This window comes from Anser cygnoides, chromosome 13, assembly GCF_040182565.1.
Source record: "Anser cygnoides isolate HZ-2024a breed goose chromosome 13, Taihu_goose_T2T_genome, whole genome shotgun sequence".
NCBI lineage: Eukaryota > Metazoa > Chordata > Aves > Anseriformes > Anatidae > Anser > Anser cygnoides.
The window spans coordinates 20,605,514-20,633,381 of record NC_089885.1 but is presented as its reverse complement, the minus strand read 5'-3'; the positions used below and the strand labels follow the sequence as shown (position 1 = coordinate 20,633,381).

General features: G+C 61.0%; 1 protein-coding gene across 1 annotated transcript in view; it reads right to left on the bottom strand.

Moving 5' to 3' along the window:
* EFNB1 (ephrin B1) overlaps positions 1-26,914 on the bottom strand; it is a 59,608-nt gene extending 32,694 nt beyond the window's left edge. Inside the window, exon 1 of the mRNA XM_067004830.1 lies at positions 26,564-26,914. Coding sequence (XP_066860931.1) covers positions 26,564-26,679 — 116 coding nt within the window. The 5' untranslated portion in view covers positions 26,680-26,914. The remainder of the gene's footprint in view (positions 1-26,563) is intronic.
* Positions 26,915-27,868: the final 954 nt, after the last annotated feature.

Genomic DNA, 27,868 nt, shown 5'->3' with positions numbered 1-27,868 from the left:
CTGCCCGGCTTGGCTTTGTCCACCACTTGTGCCACCTGCGTGGTCCACTTGCCATCCCACACGGCCTCTGCAAGTCCCGCATCGCCCACTCGTGAAGGCACGGCATGGCACAGCACGGCGAGCTCCTGCCCCTGCTCCAGCCACCCCGAGTCCTAGGGGAGCCCGGGGGGCTCCTGGGGGCCATTTCACACCACCAGGACTTCAGCAAAGGAATCGCCCACCGGTTCGGCCCCGTCACCACGACCAAGGAGGGCTGGCTGGTTGCTACCCCCCCGCGTTAAGTGGCCGGCTAATCTCCCCAGCCGGCTCCTTCCAGCAATTTATCCGGCTCTGTAGCAATGCGCCCCAGTCCATAATTCTCAGGATCATTCCTAATACCTTTAATGATAAACACAATGCTGGCTCCCTGCCCGCCCCCCAGCAGAGCAGCTGAATTAACGAGGGATTCCACCTCGTTAGCGGCGCAGCAGCGCGGGGGCAGGCGCCGGGGGTGACCACGTCCTGGTGCCCCCCAGCGTCCCGCTGCCCCCCGGCTGGAGGCCCCTCGCCCGCTTTCAGCATCACCTGGGGCAGCATGAGCAGAATCCACGCTTTTTTGACTTAAACACGGAGCTGGGGTGCCAGCAGCCCCCGGGAAGGGCAGCCCTTGTCCCACAGCCCTGCCTCCTCCTCTCGAAACCACCACAAGGAGCCCGCTCCCCACTCGACCCGTCCCCCTCCCAGACACACTTTAAGGCCCTTTTTTTCCCCGTTTCAGGTTTAATGAGGCCCGTTCAACCCTCCCAAAGACAAAAGGCCCTTCTCGTTTCTAAACGGATTTACACGACGCATCAGTGAGGCAGAAACGGGTCGCCATGGCAACCCCCCCCCCGCAGGCGGCTGCCATTTTGTCACTCCGCTGCTCCCCCAAACCCCCCCTGCTGTAACTGGGGGCACGCCTGGGGAAGGTGGACGGGAAAGAAAATCGGCCCTGGAGGAGACACAGGAGGGACGCCCTAGGCAGCGGAGATGCGAGGCCCCTCGGGGCCCCCTGAACGTGGGGTCCCTGCTCTGTGCCCCCCCCCAAAGCAGGAGCTGCTTGTCCCAGGCTCCCCCGGCCCTGATGGGGGGACCTCGCAGTGGCAGGGAGGGACAGAAGGGACGTGTCCCCCAGCACCACCAACTCATCGCCCTGCGGCACCTCACAGCCACGGCTTGGCCGCTGCAGGGCCAGCGTCCCTCCTCCCAGGAGCAGCATTTCCTCCGATGAACTTAAATCCGCTTAAGTAAATGTTTCTCCAGCATATGTAATCCCCTGCAAGTTTTTGCGCCGATGACTGATTGGGGTTTATTACCAAACCGGAGCTAAAATGTAAGCAGCGGGCGAGTAAACACCAGCTGCGAGGGGAAAAACACGAGGAGGACACCCGAGGCTCCCCAGGCAGAGGCTGTGACGGGAAGGCCAAGGGGGGGAACGCTCCCCTCTGCCGCCCACGACCGCTGCATCGGGGGGGACGGAGGAGCCCGGCAGCGCCAGCCCCTTCCCGTGAGGCACGGAGGCCTCGCTCCGGGCTGGCCTCCACGGCCACATCCTCGCCCAGCAGCACCAGGGAGCGCGATTGCAAGTGTCAAGTACAAGGAGATCAAACAAGCTGCCCGTCCACCTCAATTTAAGCGCGACGGGCGCTCTTCACACCTCGGCAAGTGAATGTGACAGCAGCCTCCTAATAAACACCACCAGCAGCTTTGGTCGCAAGGTGCGCGGTGGCCGCCGAAACGCTGAACAGCAAACGTGAGCGGGGTCGGGGGCTGCTCTGCCCTCACGGCCGGCTGTGCCCGACTGGGAAAGGGACAAAGAGCAGAGAGACCCTCCTTTACCAGGAACACACAATGTGGAGGGTTTGCTGCAAGAGGAGGCCAGAAGGAGGGCTCATGTCCCCCCTGCCAACCTGCAGCTCGGAGGAGGCTTTGGTTTCCCCTCTCCAGGCACAAACACTTTCTCTAGGAGAAAATAAATCCATCACAGCAGCGGGCAGGCTGTGGAACCGGAGCTGACCCCAAATCTTCACCCGCTGCCATCGCCCGGCATTTCCATCAGAGGAGGTGCTCTTCATCCAGGACAGCCATCCGCCAGGCGACAGCACGGTCCCTCTGACGTGGAGGCACATCCCTCCTTTATTATCGCTGCACCAGAAGACACGGCAGAGGAAGTCTGGTTCAGGAGCAACTAGCAGAGGTCACCAGGCAAAAAGGACAATTCCCACAGCCTCGGGCTCGCTCTGTTCCCCCGAGCAGGCTTTCCTACCCACGCTCAGATCTCCTTCCACTCTTACAGTCCGCAAGCACTCGAGGCTCCAGATCGCACCACGCTCGCCACCAGCAGCACCAGGTGAGTAGAAGAGGGCTCCAGGGGTCTTGGTACGAGGATGCTGCAGAAAGCGGGGCGGCCGTCCAGGCTGCAGGGTCGTGGTGCCCACAGACACCCAGGCAGGCTGCGTGGCCCCGTCCCTCAGAGCTGGGGGACCTCTGGGTTTTCACTGTCTCGGGGTAACTTTGGGCTTTCCTCGTCTGGATGCAGTCGCTCTTTGATGCAAACCGGGTGCTCTTCTGATGCCCCCACCAGATCTCCAGCAAGGCCGTGAAGCAGGATGGATGCGGCTGAGGCAGCGCTGACCACGTGCACATTGCATCGAGGAGTCGCAGAGCCGCTGTTACGCCTTGCAGCCGCCTCCCAGCTCCGGCCTGTACAAAGGCATTGCTCTGAAGCAGCTTATTTATAGCTACACCGCTACACCGTGCCGCCTGCGTGCAATGGCTGTGAGCGACGTCCCCGGCCACGGGCGAGCAGGGCAAGCCATTGCTGGGCCACCCGCCGTGGGGGAGATGCGGCCTCCCACTGCCTGAGGAGGAGGAGGAGGAAGAGGAGGAAGGCACACGGCCCTCACCGGAGCCAGGCGCTGATGTGAGCAGCCTGCCGAGGCTCCTTGCTCCCAGCTCCGCGCAGCACCCCGTGCACTCAGACGCTGCACCCAAGCCATCTCGACAAATGCTATTTACCCAACCCCGCGAGGAAAATTAAAAACAAGACGGTAATTGAGGCAGTTTGGAGGAGATTTAATTGGGGCCAGGCCACTCGCGCGGGCTGCTGCTGCCACCTGCAGCGCTCTCCGCAAGCGGTGGCAGCGGCTCCGGGGGGACCGCGGGCCCCGGACCCCGCTCCGGGGGGGTTGCAGGTGCTGGCAGGGCAGGACAAGGGGACGGCACGCTGCCTGGGCGCCCAGCCCTGCCCCGCACGCAGAGGCGCTCCTGCAAGCTCGTTATTCCTCCAGGACAATAAGCGGCCGAACCCAGGAGCTGGCCAAAATAAAACAAAATAAATAAATAAATGCGGGCGGCTACATTTCCCTCCCTCGAGTGGCACCGTCCCGCACCTCCCCTCAGAGAAATGAAGACAAGCCGAGCTATCTAATTAATGCTGTCAGGCCGCGGGGAGGGGGCCGGCGGCGGCGGCCCACAAAGGCGGCGTGGGGAGCGGTCTCCCTGCCTCCGCGGCCGGCATCTCCCGCGCCGCCGCCATCAATGGGGCCCCACGCTGCGCATGAGGTAAGATGCGATTCAAAGCGGGGTTTGTAAGGGGTTTTGTTTTTTAAAATGGGGGAGGGGAAGGGAACAGGGCTTGACAAGAGCTGACAGACAACTGAACAAAACCATAAGGGCCATGAATGGCAACACGGCTCTTTAATTGGCGTAGGAATGGAGAGAAAAGTGAGACAATGAGGCGCAGGCTCTGGCCGCGGGGCCCCAGCCCGGCGAGGCGCGGAGGAGCGAGCGCTCCCCTTCTGCTGCTCCCTGCAGCCCTACACCCTCGTTTGAGCTCCACCAGCCCTACTGAGGTCAACATCTGCAGGCAACAGCCCCAGGGAGCAGCTCAGGCACCCTCCCAAAAACGGAGGGCGAGGGGAGAGGCGAGCAGGAAGGGCAGGGTGTGCAGAGGCTCTCCTGACGTCGCCCCAGAGCGCAGCGAGACCACCTGGTCGGCGAGGGGGCTTCCTGCCCCCCGAAGAGCCCGGGCTCTTCTTGCAGGACCCCGGCCAGGAAAAACGTCCCGCAGCCAAGCCCCGCTCACCACCAGGAATTTCTAAAGCTAGAATTCCTCCGAAGCGGCACGGACCCAAAACCCGAGGCCTGGATGCTGCAGACATGAAATGATCTGCCGGAAGCAGCTCAGGTTCCCCGCTCGGCTCCATTTGTTTTTCTGTTTTGCTTTGGTTTGGGGGAGGCCCAGGAACGCCTGTGCCCGTGCTCTGGCTGCAGCCCCGCTCCCGCTCCCGCTCCATTCATCTGGAGGCCGGGGGGAGAGGGAGAGACAGGTTAAAAGGGAACAAGGTCCAACCAGCGGGGTTCCCACTTCTTCCCTGACCCCTCCGAAATGAGACGGAGGAGATTTCGCCTCCCGGTTCCAAAGCAAAGAATTACTTTGGCATGGCACACCGCGGCGGCTGCGCGCCCACTTGGAAGGGAAGACGGCAGCAGCGCTCCTGTGCCCAAGGAAGCCGAGAGCGAGACCTCCCCGCCAAGCCCCGCACATTGTAATGCAGATGCGGCCCCAGAGCAGAAAGGAGGCGTGCTGCAGCCCTCCGCCCGCCGGACCCCTGCACAGGGGCTCAGCCGAGGGGACGGCACCGCTCGCTGGGTCCAAGGCCTGGCTCCAACCCCGGCACCTCCTGGAGAGCCCTTCCTGCCCGCTTAACTGCAAAGTCGGCCTCAAAAATTAAGAAGCGAAAGCAAACAAGGGAAGAGATGAAGTTACGGGCTGTGGTTAGGCCCCACGGTGCAGGGAAGCCACCATCTGCATCACCAGCACGCGGGGGCTCCAGCAGGCGCACGCTGCGCCCCAGCGACCGCTGCACCCCACAAACCCGCCCAGTCCCAGCTGTGGGAACCCCCAAAACCAGGTCATGGCAACAGCCAGCTCCCCGCACGGGGGTCCCGCAGGGAGAAGGCTCAGCACATCCCCGCTCCGCAGACCCCAGGGGCGCGGGAGGGCTCCCCAGGCGACTCAGCTCCCCGCGCCCCATGTGCCGACCCCGGTCCCCGGGCCAGCTGGGGCTCGGCTTGCCTTGGGTAAGCACCGCTGCGGTTCAAAAAGATTAATCCCGACATTAGGAACTGGGCACGGGGAGGAGAAAACCCCACGACCGGTTGCCCGCAGCGCAATTAGGGGGTGCTGTGCCCCGCTCCGACAGGTCGCGCAGGCTCCGGCGGCCCCTCCGGTGGCGGCTGCCAGCCGGCCGGGCAGGGCCAGCGCCGCGGCCGGGGCTCCCCTCCTGCGGCTGCGGCGTGACTCACGCCCGCTCCTTTTGATCTCCTGACTCCCAGGGGTGGCGAAACGAGTTTTGTAATTTGGGCTAAGTCTGGAAGCACCATCTTCCCAGGCAGCCGTAAATCACCGTCTCTCTGAGCCCTCGTGTCATTACCGGGAACTTGCTCGACTAGAGGCCGTGTTCTAACTTATTCAGGCTTTCTTAACCACCCCATTACAGCAAAATGCACGCATACAACAACCATAACGACTGTCCACTCCAGCCATGTAATAACTGCCCCGGTAACCAGGTCACACAATATTCCTACCCTCTGAGTCAGCCCTGTAATCTTCACGCTATACTTGGCTGTACAGGACTTTCAACCCCACACCACAGGCTGTTTTGGATGGGTCTAGGAGAAAAAGCCGAAGATGAGTCATAAGAGCTCAAAAGACTTGTTTTTTCCCCCCCTCTTTTCCTCATGCACGCAAAATGTAGGAGATCACCGAGGACCGGTGAGCCAGTTCCACAAGAAAGCATAAAGCCAGCCTCCACCTTGGGCCGTGCTCCCTACAGTTGCTCAGCAGGGAGGAAAAATGCCCTTTTCTCCCCAAAACCCCTTCCAAGCGCCGCTCGCAGGCGGCAGAGCCAGCACAGCACGGCAGTGTCAGGTTTAAACCTCGCCCCTTGCTGAAAGAGACCTGGCTCGTACTCGCTTTTATTTTTAGGCTGGATACACGTACGGCTGAACTTTAATAAAATGTACAACCTCCTTTTGGGAATATGAGAAGCAAGAGAGGAACAAGAAAGCGCGTTACTGTCTCAGGTGTCGGAGACGCTGCCAGACCCGAAGGTTTCGCCCTTCTTCAGGGACGCGGTGCAGAGCTGCTGGGTGGGCGCAGAGCCCCCTGCACCCAGCCTGGGTGCCATCGGGGCGCACGGCGGCGGGCGAGACCGCAGGGATTGCAGCTGGGACAGCACACAAAGAGCTTCCAGCTCCACAGCAGACACGAAGCTGAGCACGGAGACCAGCAGCAAGCCTGATGTAGAGACGTCCCTGCAAGTGCCATCTTTAAGGTCCCTTCCAAACCCAACCGTTCCTTGAGTCTCCAAGTCGTTCCCTTCGCAGCAGCACGGTGCCAAGACCTGCATCTCTGCAAGAATTCCTCCCTCACCAGCAAAGCAGCACCTGATCGAAAAAGACTTTTAGCAGCACGCTAAAGAAAGCTCTCCCCAGCCCAGCAGCACGCCTTTCTTCAGGGCGGCCACCACCACCAAGCTCAGCTCTCCAGACGTGTCATTAGGAGCTCCGCGGACTCGCTCCTGCCCCACCAGCCGGTCACGCTGCAGACCGGCTCGTCTGTCTTCAAGGCAGGACTTGTGACTGCAAAAGGGAAATGGGGTTGCTGGTCTCAGGCTAGTCCCAAGCGTTGGCTTCTACGAAACCCCAGCAGTTCGGGTGACGGGCACCCATCAGGGCCAGCTCGTGTCCCAAGAGCAGCCTGGGGAGGGCCTTCACCTTCCTGCCGCCCTTCCAGCAGCGGGGTTACACCAGACACCGGGGAGGACTGTAAGCCTCAGCCCCCTGGCTGGCCTTTCCTCTGCAGCTCTAGGCAAATAGCAAAGGAGCTAAAAGCCAGCAGTCCTCTTTGGCAGAGCCTTCTGCTATTTGCTTTAAGGGGAGAGGGCAGGGAGAGAGAAATTGCCTGTCTCCTGGAAGGACAGCTTCTCTTACGGCCCCAGCCCCCCAGCATTCCCCAGCCCAAGGAGCCCGCCTGGGGCTGGCATCTCCTGTTTGTTCTCGTTCTGAACCTGAAAACGAACCAGCCCTGGTGAGGACAAAGAGGAGGAGGAGGAGGAGAGGGGCAGAGCCACCCCAGCACGCTGCGAGCCCACCGGCTGTCCCCGCTCCCCCGCCACCCTCGCGCCACTCCCGCGCCAGCAGTTTCCAATTGCCCGCAGCAGAGCCTGCGGACGGGGAGCATGCACAATCCCCACCCCAGAGACAAAACCCCTCCAACTTGCCACCCACGTGCAGCAAGAAAGCTGACAAGATGCCGCAGGAGAGACCAGAATTCCCCCCGACCACTTCCTCCCCCACAGTTTCGCTGCCAGATGCGATCCCCCGGGGCCATGCCCCAGCATCCCGCTAGTTACGGCGCTCCCGCCTGCGGTCCCCTCCCCACCACGCGCCATGCCACCAAGCTGGGGACACGTCCCCACCGTGCCAACGCTGCCAGCCCTTCCCCTGCCACGCTGGAGGCAGTGCCTCGCGTGTTGGCTTTAATCGGGAGCAGAACCCTCTCCTCTGCTTTACTGCAGCAGGGATTTTACCGCAACGCACCCGCTGCGTGCACGGGGACGTAGCGCAGCAATGTCACCCGGCTGTCCCCCTGGCATGTGGCACAGCCACAGCTGCAGGCGCTGGCCGCAACACAACACTGGGGCCATCTGAGGGCCCTCGGAAGACGCGCGCTCCCTGCACGCCGAACAAGGCTCCCGAACCCACCCGCCCCGGCACACGGAGGCTTTGCATTGCTGCAGTCACCCAGCGCCAGCCCGCACGCCCTGCGGCGCCTCTCCGTCCTCTCGCACATGAAGAAGAGGTCACACACACACCCCAGGAATAACCAGTTTTTGCAGAGCAGACGCCTAGATGGCTAGCACCAGAAAGACCTGGGCGAGGAGCCTTTGGCCAGTATTGTCTCAGCCCTTCGGGGTGCACGGCGATGCTCGACGCAGGGGCTGCAGCCGCGTCCACCCGGGGACCGACCCGGCCAGCCCTGACCCACCACCGCCCGGCCTCTGCCTCCTTCAGCCCCGCTCTCCGAGTGCATTTTAATCATGTTTTGCACTTGAGGTCTCCTTTTTTTTTTTTTTAAACTTATTAAGGAGAAAGTTCAAAACGCCTGCAATGCCTGCGACGCGCTAATTTAGAACTTACTGCGGTGTCGACATTGCATTAAGTATTTCTGTCAACCGTGAGGACAGACTATGTCTATGTAAGAAATTACACTAGCAATTATAGCTAAAGAGGCATGTAAAATTTCAAAAAAAAGTTAATGTATTCAGAAATGATAACTGACATTCTTATTAGGATTAATCTAATTTTAGTAGAGTCATTTATATCCTGCCTTTGGATAAAAAATGAATTTCAATTTTAAAACCTGGATAAAAATTGGCATTTAAAAAAGTACTTTGAGAAGTCACCCTGCGTGATTAAGGGTGATGATAACACGAGAAAGTTTAAGGAAGAAAAAAAAAAAAAAGGCTTTCTATGAAAGAAGATATTTGTTAAACCAAAGGGAAGCAGGCACTTAACAACCTGCGCAGGCCGCTTCCGGACTCGGCGCTTTCGGGTGTCATTTTTAGTTGCGGGTTAGGCTCCGACTTGCTTGTGGCTTTTTCCAGCTCGGTGCCACGCAGCCGGGAAGGGCCGAGCCGAGGCGGCCGGAGCAGCGGCAGCAGGCAGGGCCGCCTGCTGGCACCCTCGGGAGAGCCCTCGCCGTGCCGCAGCGGGGCTCTCGGACCTCCGCCGGCAGCCACGCCGCGCTCCCGCGCTTCGGATCTAAGTTTTAGGGCAGAGCCAAGTTGAGGCCTTCAGAGAAATCATCGACTTCCACCGCAAACGTTCAACGGGGAAAAAAATTACAAGCACGCTTCAGTCTCAAATCAAGCCTTTAGCATAGATTTGTACGCACACCAATTAATCGCAGCCCACACCTCCTTACAAAGAATGGCTCTGTTTGACAAACCTGACATTGCTCCGCGAGGAAATTACACGTTTAGCTGATAAGGCAGCTGCGCCGAAGCACCGACTGCAGCACGGCACCGACCCAACACGAGCAAGCAGCAGCGCGGGGCCGCTGGTGGAGGCACCAGGGACCCGAGCTTCCCCAGTGCCCAGGGCGAGTCCTGATTTCATCCCCAGTTTGCATCGCCTGGAAGCAAGCAGAACATCGCTGCTCACCAAGGCCAGGGAGAAGAGGAGGGTTAGCGTAGCGTGACAGGCGAGAGGGAGGGCTCCGAGCGTCTTGTCAGCTTCCTGGAGCCCACATCAGAGATCTGGGTGCCAGGAGCACGGGACAGATCCTGCGCCCACGATGCACACACGGGGAAAGGCCAGGCACTGGAGAGATCAACGCTGCCCGCAACCCCAGAGCACAGGAGTGACTCAAGGATGAGAAAAGAGTGGGAAAGCTTTGGGTGCACTTAGCTAATCCAAAAAATAAAAATTAAAATTAAAAAAGTCCCCCAGAAGGAGGTTCAACACCCTCCATAGGGAGAAACTTTGGGGCACTGAAGTCTCCATGCGGAGAGGCCAGCCAGGACAGGAGGCGCCGCTGCATGTCGGCTGCACGCTCCCCTTCCCCCAGAGCTCTGAAATAAATCAGTTGTCTTGTAGAGAAACGCATCATTGGCCTCACGCACCAGCCTCAGCGCCGCTGAAACCAGAGGCAGACGGGTGGCCTGGGCCGTAAGGGTCCTGCCCGGCCCCGCCGCAGGCAGGCCGTCACGTAAGGATACGTGGGACGGGAGTCAAACGCCAAAGAGAAGGGGAAAAAAAAAATGTCCCGGGCTGATTATTTTATTTTCTACTGACAGTTTCAGCGGCGAAGGCCAATAAATCCCGATTACAGATTTTAAAAACGCTTCCTGCAGACACTTGGACCATCAAGGCAATTCCGGGCTCCCATAACTCCTGTTTTATGATGGTCATACATGTCAACTTTTCACGGAGCCCAGCATTTCAATAAAGATGACCATAAACCTAGATTAGAGATTAAAGGACTGACTCAGAAGTTTGTCAGAGGAAGAAACAAGTTTGTCTGCAGCCGCCTTGCACTTTTTAATGGCTGCTACAAATGGTTCATTTTTGACGCTTTTACGCCGGCTGTAAATTTCCCGGCTGCCGACAGCTTCACGCGCAGCGACAGCTCCGCAAAGGTGAAGGCGGCGCCTGCGTCCTGCGGGCAGGGGAGGGAAACGGAGCCGGAGCCGAGCTGGGAGCAGGCAGCAGTGAGGGGACAGACCCCGGCCCACGAGGCTGGGCCGGTGGGAAAGATCCAAGAGCTTCAAATCCACGGGACAGGAAAGCGCCACAACAAAGGAAAACAATGCACATGGACAAAATTCGGAGCAGGGAGGCTGCGGCGAGCCGCGGGGCGACGCGGGGACAGCCACGAGCCCGGCGCTCAGCTCCGGCAGCAGAGACGAGAAGTGACGGGCGGCCCTCTCCCGTCGAGATCGCTGGAGACAGCACAAACGCAGCCAAACGCCAGAACTGCCCGACCTTCCCGGCTCCTCTCCCCCCACCTGTCAAATCTCCCTCCCAGGGAGCAGCTCTGTCCCCGTTTCTCCTCCTCTCCTCTTCGCAAGGTTAGCGGCTGCCAGGCAGAGGCAGGCGAGCACGTGGAGAGGTGACAGGAGGAGACCGACCGCCCCCAGCCCTCCCCTGGTCCCGATGAGCCGTGCCAAGCAGGATGGAGGTGCCTTTTGCACAATAAATGCCGTGCATTTGTTTTGCTCTGGTTTACTGGATCAATCTGCTGCTTCCTTTTCATAAATGCTCTGTTGGGAGAAGAACAAAAAAAAAAAAAAGCAGCAGAAAGGAAGAAGAATGACTCACGACAATGCCACATCTCCACCAGCGCTGGAGAGCTGTGAGACGGTGCCAAGGACAAGGGCTGGGACCGGGCAAGATCAAAAGGACGACGGGGGCTGCAAAGCCAGCCCTCCCCAGAGCGGGGACAGGTTTGTGGGAGCCGCTCGCAGCACGGCCGGGACGCAGCCGTGCCCTCCTGAGGTTCAGTGAATGAGGCTCTCCAGTCGTTTGCTTTGAGAAGCGGTGGGCGAGGATGAATGCGGGGGCTCTGCCCAGCACCCAGCCCCTTTGCCTTTCCTCTCTCGCAAAAACACTTCTCCAAACCAAGCCTTAAATTCTGCCCTGTTCCCAACGCCCTGCCAGGAGGCAGATGAGGAGGAGGAGGAGGGGGAAGGTGACCGCTGGCTGGAGGTCTGTCCCTGCAAAGTGTGACCGTCCCCATCCCATTTCTGCCCGCCTGCCGGGCACGTGGGGCCACCGCTCGCTGGGACACGGGCAACGATGAGGACGGGAGGAACATTGGGTAATTGTAGGTGCACCCGACAAAGCGCCTTGGTGATCAAAAAGTGCCCTTTCCTGACCACATAAAGAGCCCCGGAGCTCTGCACGCTGAAGGGGGCCAGTGCCCTTTCTGCTGGTGTCTCTCAAAGTCCATCAAAAAGTCCCATTTACATCAAAATGCACTTCCAGACATGCTTCAATTTTACTTTTCCTCTTTCATCTCCTTCCACCCTCCCACCCCACCTCTGAGCTCTATTGTTCGCGCAGCATTCGCGGCATCTCGTGCCGCAGAGAAGGCCAAGAAAGCTGCCAAAGTTAAAGAAACAGGACAGGAAGAATGAAGCTTTAAACTAAGCAAGAAGCCGGAATCGCTGCTGGTTGTGCTCCAGCATCCGAGCGGGGCACGAGGGTGCCCGCTGTTGGCGGCCGCCCCAGGGGGACGGCGCTGGCCGCGTCCCCAGCCCGGGGGACTCGAGCTGCCCCAGCCTCCGTCGCCGCTCGGGCTTTCTGGTCAGGCTCCGGCAGCCACAGATGGTTTTAATGAGCTTTAACAAAAGCCCCGGGCAACGGGGTTGGAATCAGCAGCCCTGCACCTTGCACGGAGCCGCTCGTTCCGCCTCCCCTCGGCGCGGCCGCACGCTCCCGGCCCCGAGCTGGGGCTGCCGGGGGCTGTCCCGAGCCGGTGCCACCGTCGCAGCCCGGCAGCAGCGCTGCAAACCTCAGCCGGCAATGAAGTGCCCAGGGTGGGCAGCGCTGGGTTCGGGTCCCCCCCCCCCCCCTCCAGATCAGGGGTTAAAAACGCAGAGGAGCTGGAGCGTTTTCTTCCAGTGACGCGTTTTTCTTTGCTGTTTGGCAGCGGAAGCTGTTTCCCACCTGCCCTCCTTCATTAGGGTTTAATTAACTTCTTTCTTCTCCCAGGCCAGACCCCCCCAGGCTCCGCATCCCAGCGAGACGGGCGCAGCATCCACCAGCGACAGGGGAGTGGCAGGGAAAGGGAACTTTGGGGACACCCTTAGAAAAAGGGGCAGTTCCCCCGGGCTGACTGACATCCAAACCTAAGAGCAAAACCTGCTTCTGGTTAGGACAAGTGCAAACGAGCTTTAATTCCAGTCTGAAATCATTAAAGCGAAGCTGTAGTAGCGCGGCGTAATCCAGATGCCTTTCACCCAGCTCCCGTCCACTTCCCTTAGCACGGAGCTTTTTCAGCCCTTCCTTCCTATTGTCAAGTGTCTATTTTTAACCCCAAGCATTATTTCTCCCCGCACGGCTTCAGAAACTCTCTGGGGATGGTCTGGACTTGCTGAGCTTGTACATGGCAAAGTGACTCGACTCTCACCTTCAGAAGCACTAGAGAAAGCACGGGAGTCGTAAATTTCTCTCCGTTCACGTTTTCCTTTCTCCTTCTCACCAAGCTTTGTCGAGGGCTAAAAGCAGGGGAAATTGCGGAGCAGCAGAACCTGCGCCCATCAGCCAGCAACACGAGGCGAGCCATTTTGCTCCCTCTTCTTCCCGGCACCTTTATCATCAGGCTACATTTACCCTTATTACAGTTAGCCTGAAAAAAAAACCAAAACAAAAAAACCCAGCATCGATACCTATTGCCGGTGTAAATCAAGGTCAGAGCCACAGCCTCAAAATAGGTCGTAGGAACTGAGGCTCTTCTTCGCCAGGCGGGGGGAAGGAGTGCAGCGGAGCTCAATAAATGCGCAGGGACAGGCGCGCGAGGGAGAAGGCATTTTCCTGGGCTGAGAGCAGCGGCTAGCAGCGCCCCACGCCTCCCTTTCACCTGACAGCCCTGGTGCCGCACAGCAATAATTAACAGGAAGGTCAGCAGCAAAGCAGTTTCGGAATCTCTACCTTGAGGAAAGTTTATCAAAACAAGGCACCATTTGTAAGGCAACGCCACCTCCTTTGAGTAATTCATGAAGTGCTGCGAGCCCGGCGCTGAACGCCGGGAGATAAGCCCGCGTCCCACCGCACCAGCACATTTGCGCTGCATTAGCCAGATGTTTACATTACTTGGCATTAAGAACCAATAAATAATCATTAATACTATTGCTAGCGCCGATGCTCTGCGCACGAAAGCCCGGATGCCAAAAAAACACAGCCTCCGCAGCACAAACAGCCCGAGGCGACGGGAGCCGCAGGGCCGCGGGAGAAGGGGAGGGCAGGCTGCTTCGGAGCTCGTTTCGGAGCTCGGCCCGCGGAGCACAATGGAGCGAGCGCTGCCAATTCTGCATTTCATCAGGAGTCCCACCGCGCTCCGCATTTTTCAGAAAGCCCCAGCTCGGGGGCTCACGTAACCGGCAGAGGCTCAGCTGCAGCCCGCGAGCCGCCCCCCGCTCCCACCAAAGCGCGGCGATGCCCCGGCCGCCGGCACCGCGGGGGGACCCGCAGCCACCCCGACGTGATTCATTTCGGTTCATTCGAGACCGCTGGGGCCGGCCCCGGCTTTTGGCCACGTCCCGCGCTCGGCGAGGCTGGCAGGGAGGAACACACACGGCACCGGTGTCCCGGCGCGGGGAGGGAGCATCTGGAAGCAATTAGCCCACCACTTCACTATCTGTCACCCTCTCTCAATACTTGCGTAAGGAAACCATTCGTGCTATCAACAGATCTCTTTATCTTCCATAAACGGGGAGCACGATTCCCCCGAGCCCCTGCGAGACGTCAGCTTCCCAAAGGGGGGTGCGGGTGGGACCCCTCCCGCAGGGCGCAGGACGCGGGGGTGACCGGGGCGCACGGGGGGGCATCAGCAGGAGAACGACTCCTGCCACGGGGAAGCGGGAGCTCCTCGGCTCTGCCCGCACACCGGTACGAAGCCACAGCACGCTCATGCCCTGCCTGCAAGCCCCACGTCCTACAGATCTCGAACTGCTTTGCGGGCACGGATTAACTCCGGCAGCTCCGCAGCAGGGCCTGCGCACCTCCACCCCCAACCCTTGCTTCTCCCAGAAAGGAGAAAGAAGGAAGGGACAAAGGGCTGCTCCCCGGACAGGCAGCCCTCAGCTGCCACCAAACACCTCCTTTCCCTGCTCCTCACACCGCCACCCCCAGCACCGACGGGTGCCCCGCTCCGAAGCGAGGAGGAACGGAGCGAGGAGCGGTGCGGGGACGTCCCCCCGCAAACCAAGGCGGGCAGCCCCGCTGCCGGACAGGGGGCACCCGGCACCCGCCTCTGTTCGGAGCAGAACAACAAAGGGAGGTGGTTTTGGAAAACTTTCGTGCCTCTCCTGGATGTTATGAAACCGGCGAAGGAGCATGAAACTGCCTGCCGTGGGTGGGAACACCCAGGGCTATATGAACAGTGCTCCAGGATTCCTGCGCTGTATGGGAAAGCACGCTGCTCTCCCCCACCCTACACACACCCTGGCAGGAGGTTTTTTATTATTTTTTCCTGAGAGAGATGGGATAAGCATAAACAACCCCAACAGCCCTACACGCAGGGGGTAATTAGGGAAGCAGCTCCCATCACTAACCAAGTCAGGGCAAAGATCAAAAGCGTAACCAAGCGTTAAACCTCCCTGCTACCCGGAACCTCTCCTCCCGAAGGGACTCGCATGGGACCCCCCTCACTCGCTGTCCCCCCGCATGCCACCGAGCCCCCCGACCCCAGGAGCAGTGCAGGGCCCGTCCCTGTCACACGGGACCGTCACCAGAGCTGGTCCCTGGGAGGGCTCAGGGCACCGGCTGCTCCCACCACCGCCCCCGGTGCCGTTCCCTACCCATCCCTTTGGGACCAAAGTTTAATTTCACAAAGGCGCACACAAAGGAGCGGCCCTGGAGGTGTTTCCTTGGCCGATCCAGGGAGGAAAAAACCCAAGAGCCAAGGTGGGCAGGCTGCCTCGTGCACCGGTGTGCTGGGTGCCAACCCAAGCACCCGCAGCCACCAAAGCTGCCGGGGTTGTGCCCCTCTCCTTGCCTTCACCACCGCTGCAGGGGTGGCTCCAGCATCCCACAGCTTTCCTCCATCCCCTGTCTCTACCGATGAGCTTTTGTTTAAATCTGGGTGAGCAAAAAGAACAAATAAAACCAGTTATCCAACTGCACCAGCATCAGCGCTCTCCCAAGAGCTTCGGGAACGCCGCCGTGCTGGTGCAGGAGCAAGCACCCATGCTCCAGAGGGGTGGGAGGCAGCTCGGCACACGATGCCTGCTCCTGTCCTTGCCTCTGCCAGCCCTGACCCTGCCACCTGGCCAGGCTGTCGCTGTCCCCGAGCCCAGCAATTAGCCACAGCCACCATGGGGAGCATGGGGGGAGCACGGCGTGGGCACGCACGCCACTCCGGACACGCAGGCAGGGGCGCGCACCCAGGACGTGTCTCCGCAGAGTTTACACCGAGTAAGAATAATACAAGCTTAAAAACAAACACAGCTGAAGGGGAAATTCCAGCCGCCTTCAGCTCTTCGCACCTCCGAGCCGCTTCCTGAAACTTTAAGCCAAGCAGGCCCCCGCTCTCCCCGGCCAGGACGGGGCTTCGGGCACCGCAGCGATGTGGGGCACAGAGCTCCGAGCCCCCACTGCCCACAGCACCGGGGGGCCCTGCCCCGCCTCGGAGCAGAGCATCTCCTCCTGCTGCTGCTATGAGGGAGGCTGGAACAATGTGGCACACTGCTGCCAGCTCCGGAGGGGACAGCCCATGACGCACGGCTGCCGAAGGACAATGCAGGGGGCAGCCAGGTGCTGGGGGACCGCAGCGAGCCCGGAGCCAAGCCCAGAGCCAAGCCCCCAGCCCCTGCTCCGCACAGGCAAGATGCAGCGCCCCGTCTTGCCAGGGCAGCGGGGCTCTAGCGGCCAGAGCATGGTGCCAGAAGCCCCCCGCCAGCCGCAGCACTTCCCAAAGGCCGGGCCACGCGGCAGACGCATGGGCTGGACCCGGGCTTGCTCGGGGTTCGAGTCAGCAGCACGAGCTCGCCGCGCTCCGGCCCCCACGCCTCCTGCAGGAGAGGGGCTGCTCGCTGATGCATCGGCCAGGCCTTCCCCTCCCACCTCAGGACAGGTTTTTTTTCATGTTTTCTTAAAAAAAAATCTTATTCTGAAATAATTGACTAATTGGCCAAGCCCCAGTTCTGTGCTCGGAGTGAATTCCAGGCTCGCTCTTGCATGAAGTGTTTATTAAATACATCAGAGCGGGAGATTAGGATAAATCACAACACCGGGCAAGCCAGAGAAACCGGGCGGTGCCCGCGCGGGGAGGCAGCGCCAGGTGGAAATTTCCCATCGCGCCCAGAGGGAGGAAGCCCAGAATTAATCCCGGCCGGCCCCCGCAGAGCTCCCTGGCCCCGGCGGGCCGTGAGTCAGCCTGGCCGGCACGCCGCGGGCCCCCCCGGCACACCGGGACGCACGGTGCACGAGGTGGCCCCCAGGGACACAGCCACTGCTGCCCCCAGCCCTGGCCACGGAGGGCCACATCCCCCTCCCCGCGCCGAGGGCTGCCCCCCTCCCTTTAATCCCAAGCGCCAAAGCAGAGCCCTTTTAGGGGAAAGTGTAACGCAATACCTGGAAAATTTCTCCCACCCGCTCTTCGCTGCCGGCTGCCAAATTTAAAACATATTTGCTGCTCCGCGCTGAAGAAATGTAACCTGCTGCTTAATTCCAGCGCACTGATTCTTTGGGGGCAGTGAAAAAATTCGCGCTGCCGCGCGCGGCTCCTCTCCTTACACACCACAGCCCGGGGGGGGGGGAGCACCGGGAGCCAGCTGGGGCCGTCCCGCGCCCCGACGGGGAGGGCTGGGGGGCTCTGCAGGGCCGGCAGCGGCGGCCGCGGGAGGGGACACGGGTGGCAGCCACCCCCTGAGCGCACGGCGGAGAGGCTGCTGGCATCGCCCTGGGCCCGCTGTGCCTGCGGGAGGAAGCGGGAGCAGCGGCAGCTCGGCCGGAGGGCTGCTCGGGGACACGCAGGGACACCCAGGCAGGCTCACGGCGAGGGCACCACACCTGCCCCAGGCACACGGGAGGAGAGAGCAAGAAGGCTGGGAGCATCCCGGGCTCAGCAAAGTGTCTGAAAGAGGTACCACCAGCCCCAAAGCCCTTCAGACACAAAGCGCAGCTGCCAGAGAAAGGGACAGGAGCCACCCCAACCCTGTAGGAAGCGGACCCGTGCTGGGGACCCTGCTCCAAGGACAGTGGCACCCCTCCTCTCCTCGTCTCACAGCCCTGAGCCCCCTCAGCTCGAGCAGCCCCCAGCCCCTGCCTGCCAGTCCGAGGCTGCAGGAATTTTCCAGAGGGGCTCGGTTTGTAAGCAAAGGCTGCGGGAGTGGAAAAAGCCTGCCGAGGTGCGGGCCGGCCGGGCTGGGGGCTGGGGGAGGGCACAATGTGTTTAGCAGACTGAGCGATCCGACAGGGCCCATTAAAGGAAACAATTTGTAATACAATAATTATTATGTCGTTTCTCTGGACTCTTTCCTAAGCCTCTCTTTAAACAGTTAGAGGCTTGACGTGCCTGTATAAAACAGACATGATCTGTGGGGCTGAGGATGCTTAAGTGCCCGCATGTGTCGAGACGACGCAGACGGCGGTGGACGCATGGGGCGCGCCCGACGCTCGCCCGGATCCTGCGACCGCCGGACCCGCTGCGGCCACGGCCCCCGTGGAGCCGAGCCCCCGGCATCCTCCAGGCAGGGAGAAGGCATCCGGCAGCGAGAAACCGTCCCCGTGCCGCGCTGGGCACGGAGCCGCGGCCACCGGAGCCCCTGGCAGAGCCGGCCGGGTACGCGTCCTGGCAGCGTGGCCGGGACCCCCAGCTCCCCCGGCTCGCACTGGCTCCGCTTTTATGCTCTGAAGTCCTCGGCCGCACATCTGAAGAAAGCAGCGGTAGCGAACAAGAGAGCGAGAGGACGGGAGAGCAAGCAACACAAATCCCCGGGATAATGAGCCCGGAGGAGGGAGACGGTGGGCTCTGTCTGAGAAGGGAGCCGTGCTTTTATTGGAGAGGCCTAAAAGGGCTATAAATCCTCGGATTCAAAGGCGAGCTCGAGCTCTTTCAAGTCTGAGGAAGGCCTGGGATGTGTCAGCCGGGAGGACTAACCGCACCGCGTCCCCTGCTGAAGTGGCCTCTTCAGCAAAGCTGTTCTGCAGCTCGGGATATTACACCCAGATCCTTTCCATATGCCGCCCGGGCGGCTGCAGAGGGCTGTGCCGACAGCCCCCCCGCCTGCCCGCGGCCCCCCCCCGGCACCGGGGCAGCCCCAGCCCCGCTGCCACCCGCCCAAACCCCGCGCGCCGGAGGCACCCGCACGCGTCGCCCCTTTCCGAGGGGGATGGACGTAAGCTGCGCGGCCCCTCGAAGCCAGGTGGGGAAGGGGCTGGATTCCCGGGGGGGCCCCCAGACCTCCCCCTCGCGTTCGGCCGCGTTACTACAGCGAGGCCAGACAAAGGAACCCGGAGCACCCGGAGCGCCCGCCGCCCGTGCCGCCAGCCCGGCACGCACCAGGCCGGCCGCGCGCGGGACCCGCCACGGTGCCAACGCGGGCGGCACGGGGAAAGGGGCACCGAGTCCTCGCCTCGCCTCTGCCACCGAGGTGTGCGCAGCGCTGCAGCCGCCCCTCAGCCTCAGCGGGAAGGAAAAGCCGCCCGCGTTCGGCGATCAGTGTTAGCGGTGTATCGGTACCGATGAGCAGCACGAGCGCGCGTTGCTTCCCCGCGGCACGCACCCGGACGCTGCCACACACCAAAAGCCACGTCCCTGCTGCGAGCGGGGCGGCTGCTGCCCAGCGCAGGGAAAGGACACTGGTGTCCCCTCGCTGCTCGGGGTGGCCGGGAGGGACACAGGGCTTGGGAGCCCCCAACCTCGCCAGGATCCTTCTCCCCAGGGAGGGCACCTCTCTGGGTGCAGACAGGGACCGGGACGGCGCTTCCTAACCCCCTGCCTTTCTAACCCTCCACCTAAAGGCAGGCCCAGGGTGGGGACACGAGGAGCACCCCTCAGACATCGCGCTGCCAGCACCAGCGAGCTGCCCACGTGAGCTGGGCTAACAGCGAGGCTCCAGGCGCTGCCCAGCCCCTCCCGGGGCACAGCACCCCCAATTACAGCGGGTACCGCCGCGCACCGAGCAGGGTGGCAGACATTTGCTGCTCCGTGCGGAGCCAGGCGAAGCCCTCCCAGAGCCCTGCCCCGGTGCCAGGCGTGGGGCTGTCCCTGCGCACCTCCGTGCCCTGCTGGACACCGGTCCCGGGCTGTCTGGAGGGCACCGCGGGAAGTTCACAGACGGACACATCCGGGGTCTGGCCTCTCCTTCACTCACACCCAAATGTCACAACACTAACAAAACCACAAAGGCCGAACTTCAGATCCAGGAAAAACAGGAAAGGACAACTTAGACTTGGGGGAAAAAGGCATCCGGGAGGCGTGCCACCAGCCCATCGTAGCAGAACAGCCGTCACCTGCTGCGCCTCCAGCCCGTGCCTCCCCGCCTCTCCCTGAGCGCAGCCCAGGCCCCCTCACCTGCCCCCTCCCCGGCAGCAAAACCCACGGGCTCAGGGCAGGCAGCCCACCTGGGACGGGCTGCAGCCCGTAAGGGGTATTGCAGAGCAGCCAAGCCGGGGTTAAAATCGCTGGCACGGCTGGAGCGCAGCTGCTCCGCTCAGCCCGAGCAGCTCTGCCACGGCGGCACCTGAGCGGTGCCAGACCCCGCACGGGGGCACCCACGGGGAGAGCTGCCACGCGCTCAGACCCAGGGCACGCCAACACCAGCACGAGCAAACCCCCCCCGAAACTGCCCCTTGCTGCAGAGTGGGCAGTGAGCAGAGCCTGGGGTGCCCCGCAGGCACCTCCCTGCGCCACGCACCCATCCAGCCCAGCCCAGCAGGTTTAGCCCAGCTTGTCCAACGCATCTTGGACCGAGCCTGGATGGACTGGAAGAGCTGAAAAAGCCTCAAAAGCACGGGCATCCCGCTGCTGCACCCCCGGTACCATGCACGGTGCTACCCAGAGCCCGGCATCGGGACCCTCCAAGCAGGGACAGGGCCCTGCCTCTCCAGTATAGCTACTGGCTGAGCACCGGGGCTGAACTGGGGACAGCACGCGAGTGGCAGGAAAAGCCTCCTCGGAGGATGCTTGGTGTGCTGCCCACGCTCGGCCTCACAGCCCCCGAGAACAGGAGGGGTGGCACCAGCCCGGCACAACGCGACACCTCCTGCTCCCAGGGGGATGCTGAGGAGGCGCCTTCCCTGTTACAGCAACCGCCCGAAGCGGGGAATGGGAAGGGAAACGCAAAAAGCAGCAGAAAGCAGCAAAAAGGAGCCCGGCTCTCCACCGCGGAGCACAACAAAAGCCCCGCACCAGCGCCACATTCCTGCCCAGATGCGACGCCGCGATAGCGCCGAGCCCGGAGTCCTCCTCCTGCTCTCCTGATACAAGCAATCATTAATTAGACACAGAATGGATTTCAGCTTTGTTTCTCCCCACCCTGTTTCGGCTGCCAGACTCCAAGTAGCATGTGCTACTGATCGCTACAAGATGTTTTCCCACCGGACTCCGGCGCTCCTCGGGCAGATTGGCTTCCGAGCAGCGATGCCGCTGCTGCTGCGACGGGGGGGTGCCGCCAGCGGGACGGAGCCGGGCGGCGGGGCCACGGGGGCGCGCGAGGCCGGGGATCCCACACAGAACACGGGGTCGGTCCCACTGGCGAGCCACCAGTTCCCGGGGAACACCTCCCGATGCATGCCCCGCAAAGGGCTGCGCAGCTCCAGCGCCCTCTGCGCCCCCAGGGGCTGCTCGGAGGGGACCCCTGCCCCGCAGCGAACCTGTGCCAGGCGAGGACGAGGGGAACGGCACGGCTCTGCTGCGGGGGACCCACGGGCAGCTTACAGCTAGGAGACACTGACGCCAGGCCCAGGAGCTGCCCGGCCGAGCCCCGTGCAGGAGCCATACAAAAGCCCCAGCTCTGTCGCCGCTCCCGACACAGCTCCAAGGAACTGCAGCAGCTGTTTTGCTCTGGAGAAAGCTACGGCTCCTTTTACAATCAATCAGCCACCCCATCACGGCTCTTTTTTGCCTTTTAAAGGAAGCAGTTAAAACCATTTTATAGAATCCAGTGGTATTTACCCAGCTACTGCAATAGCCGCAGCTCGGCGTTCACTTTTTTTTTTTTAATTTAAGTTAATGAAGCCATTCCCGAGAGACACGCAGGCAGCCCCGGGTGCCCCCTTCCCCCAGGAGGGAGCAGAAGGGGAGCTGCGCCCCGAGGACCCTCGCGGCGGCACCCAGGGCGCGGGTCCCCTGCCACGACCTCCTGGCACGCTCGGAAGGGGCTCCTTCGTTCCAGAGGGAAACATGAAGCCGGATTCAGACTGTCCAGGCTTGCTTAATCCAAACCAGTCTTCGGAGATTAGGCAAAGCCCCTCGGATGCAGCAGGCGAAGGTGCACGCACGCCATAAGATCGGTTACGCGGCCATCTGGATGCCCCGGACCCCACGAGCCAGGGGCCAGGGCCGCAGCGCCCGGCCCCGTTCTCCCCACAAGGACAACGTCCCCGGCGGCACCACGAGCCAAACACGTTTTTTAATTAAAAATAAGCAGCGTGTTTTCAATATTTCCCAACTCCTTACACTGCGGAGCGCCTCATGCGCCCACTAGTACGGTAATTAAATTACATCTGCTCCGACAAGTGTTAGCCCACTGATGCAAAGCTCCAGGCCAACTCTTCCCAGCGAAAACAGCTTTCCCGCAAGCACTTTGTCCCTCATAAAAGGCATTAAAAAAAGCAAAGATACACCAGGCTTCAAACTCAATGCTCACAGAATTCAATAGGACACCATAATGTCATTAAAGACAGAATAAAAATACCACAAAGGATTAGACTTTTGTCTGCGTCTGGATTTTTTTTTCCTCCCCACCCCGCTTACTTTTTTATTTTTTAAATGCATTTGTTTTGTTTTTTAGAAAGTTGCTCGATGGCTCCGCAGAGCCAGCAAGTGAGCAGATCTGAGTAAAATTTATATGAGAGAAAGAGAGAAAAGCAGAGCTGCAATGACCGATTCTTAAAAGCTCCATGGATGATGTGTCCCATTTCCCCCACCTCCTTATTAAAATGCTTTCTGGAAAGGCGAATTCCAGCCTGAAATGAATTTTCCAAACCATATTTTATTAGGAATGCTTCCTTTTAACGTTCGGCACAGGAGCCCACCAGGGTCAATATTTCTCCAGAATTATAGTCGGGGGATTTCAGAAAAGATTTAGTCAGAATTTCTGTGCAATTCCAGGTTGTTTAACAATAGCGAGCTCCAACCAACAACCCCGAACGCTAACTGCTAAGTAGCAAAAGGGCCGATTAAATCATTGAAACCACACTTCAGCTCCCCCCTCCCATAAACGCAGAGAATGGTTTTCAAAAAGCCCCCTTCAGACATGATGGAATAAAATTAAAACCATATTGGTTCGCTGAGACCCCTTAAAGAGGCTCTGCTCACATCCCAAGGAAAGCTCGCTCAAAGGGGATCTAATTGAGCCTAAACTTGTCCCAAGCATAGGTTTGCGAAAATTGTAACCTTTTATCCTGCGAAAGCATTTCTGGGCCTGTTTTTCTTTCCTTCCCCCCCCCACTTTAAAGACACAGAGTTATGCACAACACAAAAGCAGTCACGATCCACTTCTGGCTTTTGAACGAGCACCCAGAAGCAGAAGGGAAGCATTTTCCCCGGCACCGAGTGCAGTGCTAACGATTAAGATATTCCTAACTCATTTAAGAACGTTAGGAAATTGCTCTTGGTATCAGACGTGTTATCAGTGCCCCTTAATAACAAACATCAGATCAGAAACCTGCCCGTGACACACCGACGGAGTCCCACACTCACACTTCACAGGAGCAGCAGCCCAGAGAAGAAAAGGGCAGAAAAATATTTTCATTATTTACAGTGACACTATCAAGGCCGAGCGGTCCAGCGCACGACACTTTTTCCTTGTGTCTGCTGGAAAATTCCACTTAACGGTGTTATTTTTGAAGGCTTTAGCTCTCTTTACTCCGAAAACAGGCAGGCACCCCGGTGCCGCGGCCGGGCAGAGCTGACAAAGGCAGGCTGGGGCTCTCCCCAGGCACCACGAACAGGCTCTGGAGAGCCCAAAGCACCCCAGAGCACACGCAGGGGTTTTGTAATGTTTTCCGGGCCAGGGAAAGTAATCCCAGCCGAACAAAGAGCGTGGGTTTCCGGCACGGGGCTACTCGCGGCGCACGCTTCCCAGGCCATTTCTCAGAAACGTGCTCGCTCGATTGTGTTCGCTGGCAAGAGCGGCTCTGAAGAGGTCCTGCCTCATTCCGCGCGCCCTGCAGAAACCCGAGGAGGAGCACGAAGGCATAAAGAAGCGAGGAAAAAGAAGAGAGAAGGAAAGAGAGGGAAGTTTGAGGGGCGTTGGGTAATCTGGAACGGGAACCAGCCCCAACACGAGCAAACGCGGACGGAGGGCGCGAGGCACCGCGGCCCAGCCGGAGCTCCAGACGCAGCGGGCGGGTGAGGAACCAAGGCCCCACGGCAGGCACCGGCGCCCCGCCGCCTCCCGGAGCCTCTGCTCACCTAAGACGCCTGGCCTTCCTCGCCTAGCACGACGCTCACGAGGACACCCTCTGCAGAACCCATCCTGCCCCGGCCACAGCACCCGCAGAGCCGTTTCTGGGCGGCTGCGCTGCCATTTCGGGCCCTTCCACCTCCTCCTGCCACCACCGCGGTGACAAACCAGGCGGTGCCCCCACGGGTGGGTGCTACAGCAGCGGGGCTGCCCCCAGACCGAGCCGCGCAGCCCCACGCTGCAGCGAGCACGACGCCCCACAGCCGCCCGCAGCTCCGGGGCGCAGCCACCCCGCTGCAAACCCAGCGAGAACGCAGGGAGCGAACGGGTCACCGACACCCGCAGCTCCACTGCCACCCTGCCACGGGTGCACCCGCGAGGCCACCGGGCCCGGGGCTTCGCGCAGGGACAGCGGCGGGCAGCTCGCAGGCCCCTGCGGAGGGATCGGAAAAGTTCCCCCGCATCCAGCCCCGAGCGGAGCCGCGCTCCACACCAGCGGGGTCGTTACTGCCATGGACGCCTCCCAACTTTCCAGGCCTTGACAATTTAATAAATGCAAGCGCCAATAAACCAGGCTCGCTCGAGCAGGGGCAAGCTTCCCAGCTGCGGGTGAGCACCAGCAGCGCGGCAGCACCCCCGGCCGCTGGGATCGGCCGTGCCGAGTGGCCCCGGGAATTCTCGCCCTGCTCTGGGCAAAGACGATGCAACTGCCAAGCGCACGACGCGGGGAAGGAACGGCCTCCCCTCGCTGCCCGGCTTCACACGCATCTACCTGCACGTTGCTCAAGCTAACGCAACAAACTCAAAGGGATTTCTATCTCCAACTGCCCTTCTTGAAATAAGAAGGTGGCGGTTTCTGGAACCAATTTGCTTTCTCCTCGCTCCCCGCCCCCCCAGCCCTTCGTGCTGACATAGCAGACTTATAAACACAAAAGATCAATTCCTAAGGGTAAAAGTTCCTTTGCTTTTTGCTTCGAGCTAACAGGCAAATCTTCAAAAGGGAGGAAAAAAAAAAATCCAAGTAGGAGAATTTACTTATTGCAGTTCTTAAACCACCAGAGATCTCTTCGCAGCCTTTCCAACACACTGAATTCAGGAGTTTATGCGCAGCGAAGTTGCCCCACACACACACACCCAAAAAAAGATAAATGTTTGGTTTTCGCTTAAGTGTCCAACTGGAGAGGGCTCCCAAACCGTGTCAGTTTTCTCCAGCTCTCAAGAACTTTTCTTTTTGTTCTTGAGAAATGCGGTGGGGGTGGGAAATCAAGATAAAAAGCTGGACTTTTTTTTTTTTTTTAAACTAAGAAGAGAAGGGGCTAAGATAAACAAACAGCCCGCGATTTACAAGATAAAGCCCAGCAAGAGGGCTACCAAAAACATCCTGATACAATCGGGCCCAAAACATCGATAGGTCATTAGTAACCATGTCGAGCGCTGAAACATCTTTTAAAGCTTTTCCTCACTCTTTATTCCAGGCATGCTGGAAGGGCGACGCTCATTGTCCGCGGTTTTAAGCCCCGAGCGCAGCGGGCAGGGGCTGGGGGAGGCGGCAGCGAGCGCTGGAAGCCCCCCGCGCCCCCCCCTCGCTCCGCCGCCCCCCAAACGCAGCCGCCCCCGGCCGGGGGGGGGGGAAGCGCCTCTCCCTTCGCCCCCCCACGCACCTGCTTTTGGGGCCAAAAGCGCCGTTTCCGAGGCTCTGCAGGGCCGCCCGCCCCCACGGGGGGGGGGGGGGGCACCGAGCCCCGCCGCCCCCGCCCTGCCGGGCCCCAAAAACCGAGCCCCGCCGCTCCGCCCCCGCGGCGGGCAGAGCCCCCCCCGGCCCCCCCCCAGCTCCGGGGGCGTCCGCGGCCGCCAGGCCGGGGGGCTCGGCCCGCTCCCAGCCCCGCACCTACCGCCCGCCGGCGGCATTCCGCAGCTGCCTATTTATAACAGGGGAGCCACGGGGAGGGGGAAAAAAAAAAAAAAAAAGAAAGAAAAAAATAGCAGGCAGCCGAATATAGCCGCAGCCTTCGGCACACCGAAACGCGAGCGCGAAGCCGAGCCCGGGGTGGGAAGGGGGCGGCGAAGGAGCCGGCGGCGGGTCCCTGCCGGCGCCCAGCGGGTGCGGAGCGGGTGCGGAGCGCGGGGCGCGGCGGCCGCAGGCGAGGAGCGGCGGCTGCGGGACGCTCTCGGTGCCGCCGGGCTGCCTCCAGGCGGGACGCGACACGCTCCCCAGATTCCGGACAAAAAAAAAAGAAAAAGAAGAAAGAAAAAAAAAAAAAATTAAAAAAGCCACCACACGCTCGGGCAGCAGCCAAGCGTGCTGCGCGGCTGGCAACGAGCAAACCACCACCGGCTCGAGCTCTGCGCTTGTGCAGCGCTCCGCGGGCTCTGTATTCCAAGCGGGGATATTTCTATTTCTCTCCGTCCGTAGAAAGCCGCCGCCAGCTCCCGGGCGGCTCCGGCGTCCGAGGCGCGGCCGGCGGCAGGTCCGCACGCGGCGGGCGCTCTTCGCGGCTCCCCCGGCCGCTCCGCTTCCGAGGCCAGAGAGCGCGGGGCGATATTTTCTAAATATTTATATATATTTTTTTTCTCTCTCGCTTTGCCTCTCTCTTTTTTTTTTTTTTTTTTTGCCACCGGGGGAAGGGCGAGGCGGGCGCCCCCCCGCACCCCCCGCGCCCCCGTGCCGCACGTACTTGGGGTTGCCGGCGCTCCAGGAGACGGGCTCCAGGCTCTTGGCGAGCGGCGCGGCCAGGCGGCACAGGGCGAGCAGCACGCCCAGCAGCCACCGCCCGCCGCGGGGCCGCGCCATCGTCCCTCGGCGGCGGGACGGCACCGGGCGTCAGGCGCCCATGCCGCGGGGGCGGCTCCGCTCCTCAGCCCCGCATCGGCGCCGCGCCGCCCGCGGGCAGCGCCCCGACGGCGGCTCCGCTCCTCCGCGCTCCGTGCCGGCCCGGCCCCGCCGCTCTCCGCGCCGTTCGTTCCCTTCCGTGCCGTCCCCTCCGGCGTCCCGGCTCGCACAGCGCCGCCGCCCGCCGCGCCGCCCCTCTACTCCCCCCGGCAGGCAGCGGCGCGGCCAACCCGAGGCGGCGCGGCCAATCGCCGAGCGCCCCGACGGGGCCTTCGAGCCGCCGGCACGCCCCTCCCCGCCCCCCCCGTCGGTTCTTAAAGGGATCGGGCCCCCGGTGCTCCCCCCGCCCCCAGACGAAGCGGGCGGGGCGGGGGGGACGGGGACGGGGCCGGGCCGTCGGGGCGCCGCCGGGCGGCGGCGCCCCGACGGCCCGGCCCCGTCCCCGTCCCCCCCGCCCCGCCCCCGGGCTCAGCCGCGGTCCAATGGCGCCCCCTGGCGGCCGCGCACCGCCCGCTGATTGGCCCCGAGTGCGGCGCCGAGATTTGCCGGCCTTTCCCACGCCCCTCGGGACGGCACCGCGGCGGGGGTCGGGGCTGTTCCCAAACTGCGGGACTGATCCCAAAGTGAGGGACTGACCCCAAAATGAGGGATTGACACCAAAATGAGGGATTGACCCCAAAACGCGGAGTTCCCCCCAAAATGCAGAATTGCCCCCAAAATGAGGAATTGGACTAAAATAAGGAATTGATCCCAAAATGAGGAGTTCCCCCCAAAATGAGGAGTTGCCCCCAAAATGAGGAATTGCCCCCAAAATGCGGAGTTCCCCCCAAAATGCGGAGTTCCCCCCAAAATGGGGAATTGATCCCAAAATGGGGAATTGACCACAAAATGCGGAATTGCCCCAAAATGCGGAATTGCCCCAAAATGAGGGATTGATCCCAAAATGCGGAATTGCCCCCAAAATGAGGAATTGATCCCAAAATGAGTAATTGCACCAAAATGAGGGATTGATCCCAAAATGAGGAATTGCCCCCAAATGCAGAGTTCTCCCCAAAATGAGGAATTGCCCCCAAAATGAGGAATTGGACCAAAATGAGGGATTGATCCCAAAATGAGGAGTTCCCCCCAAAATGAGGAGTTGCCCCCAAAA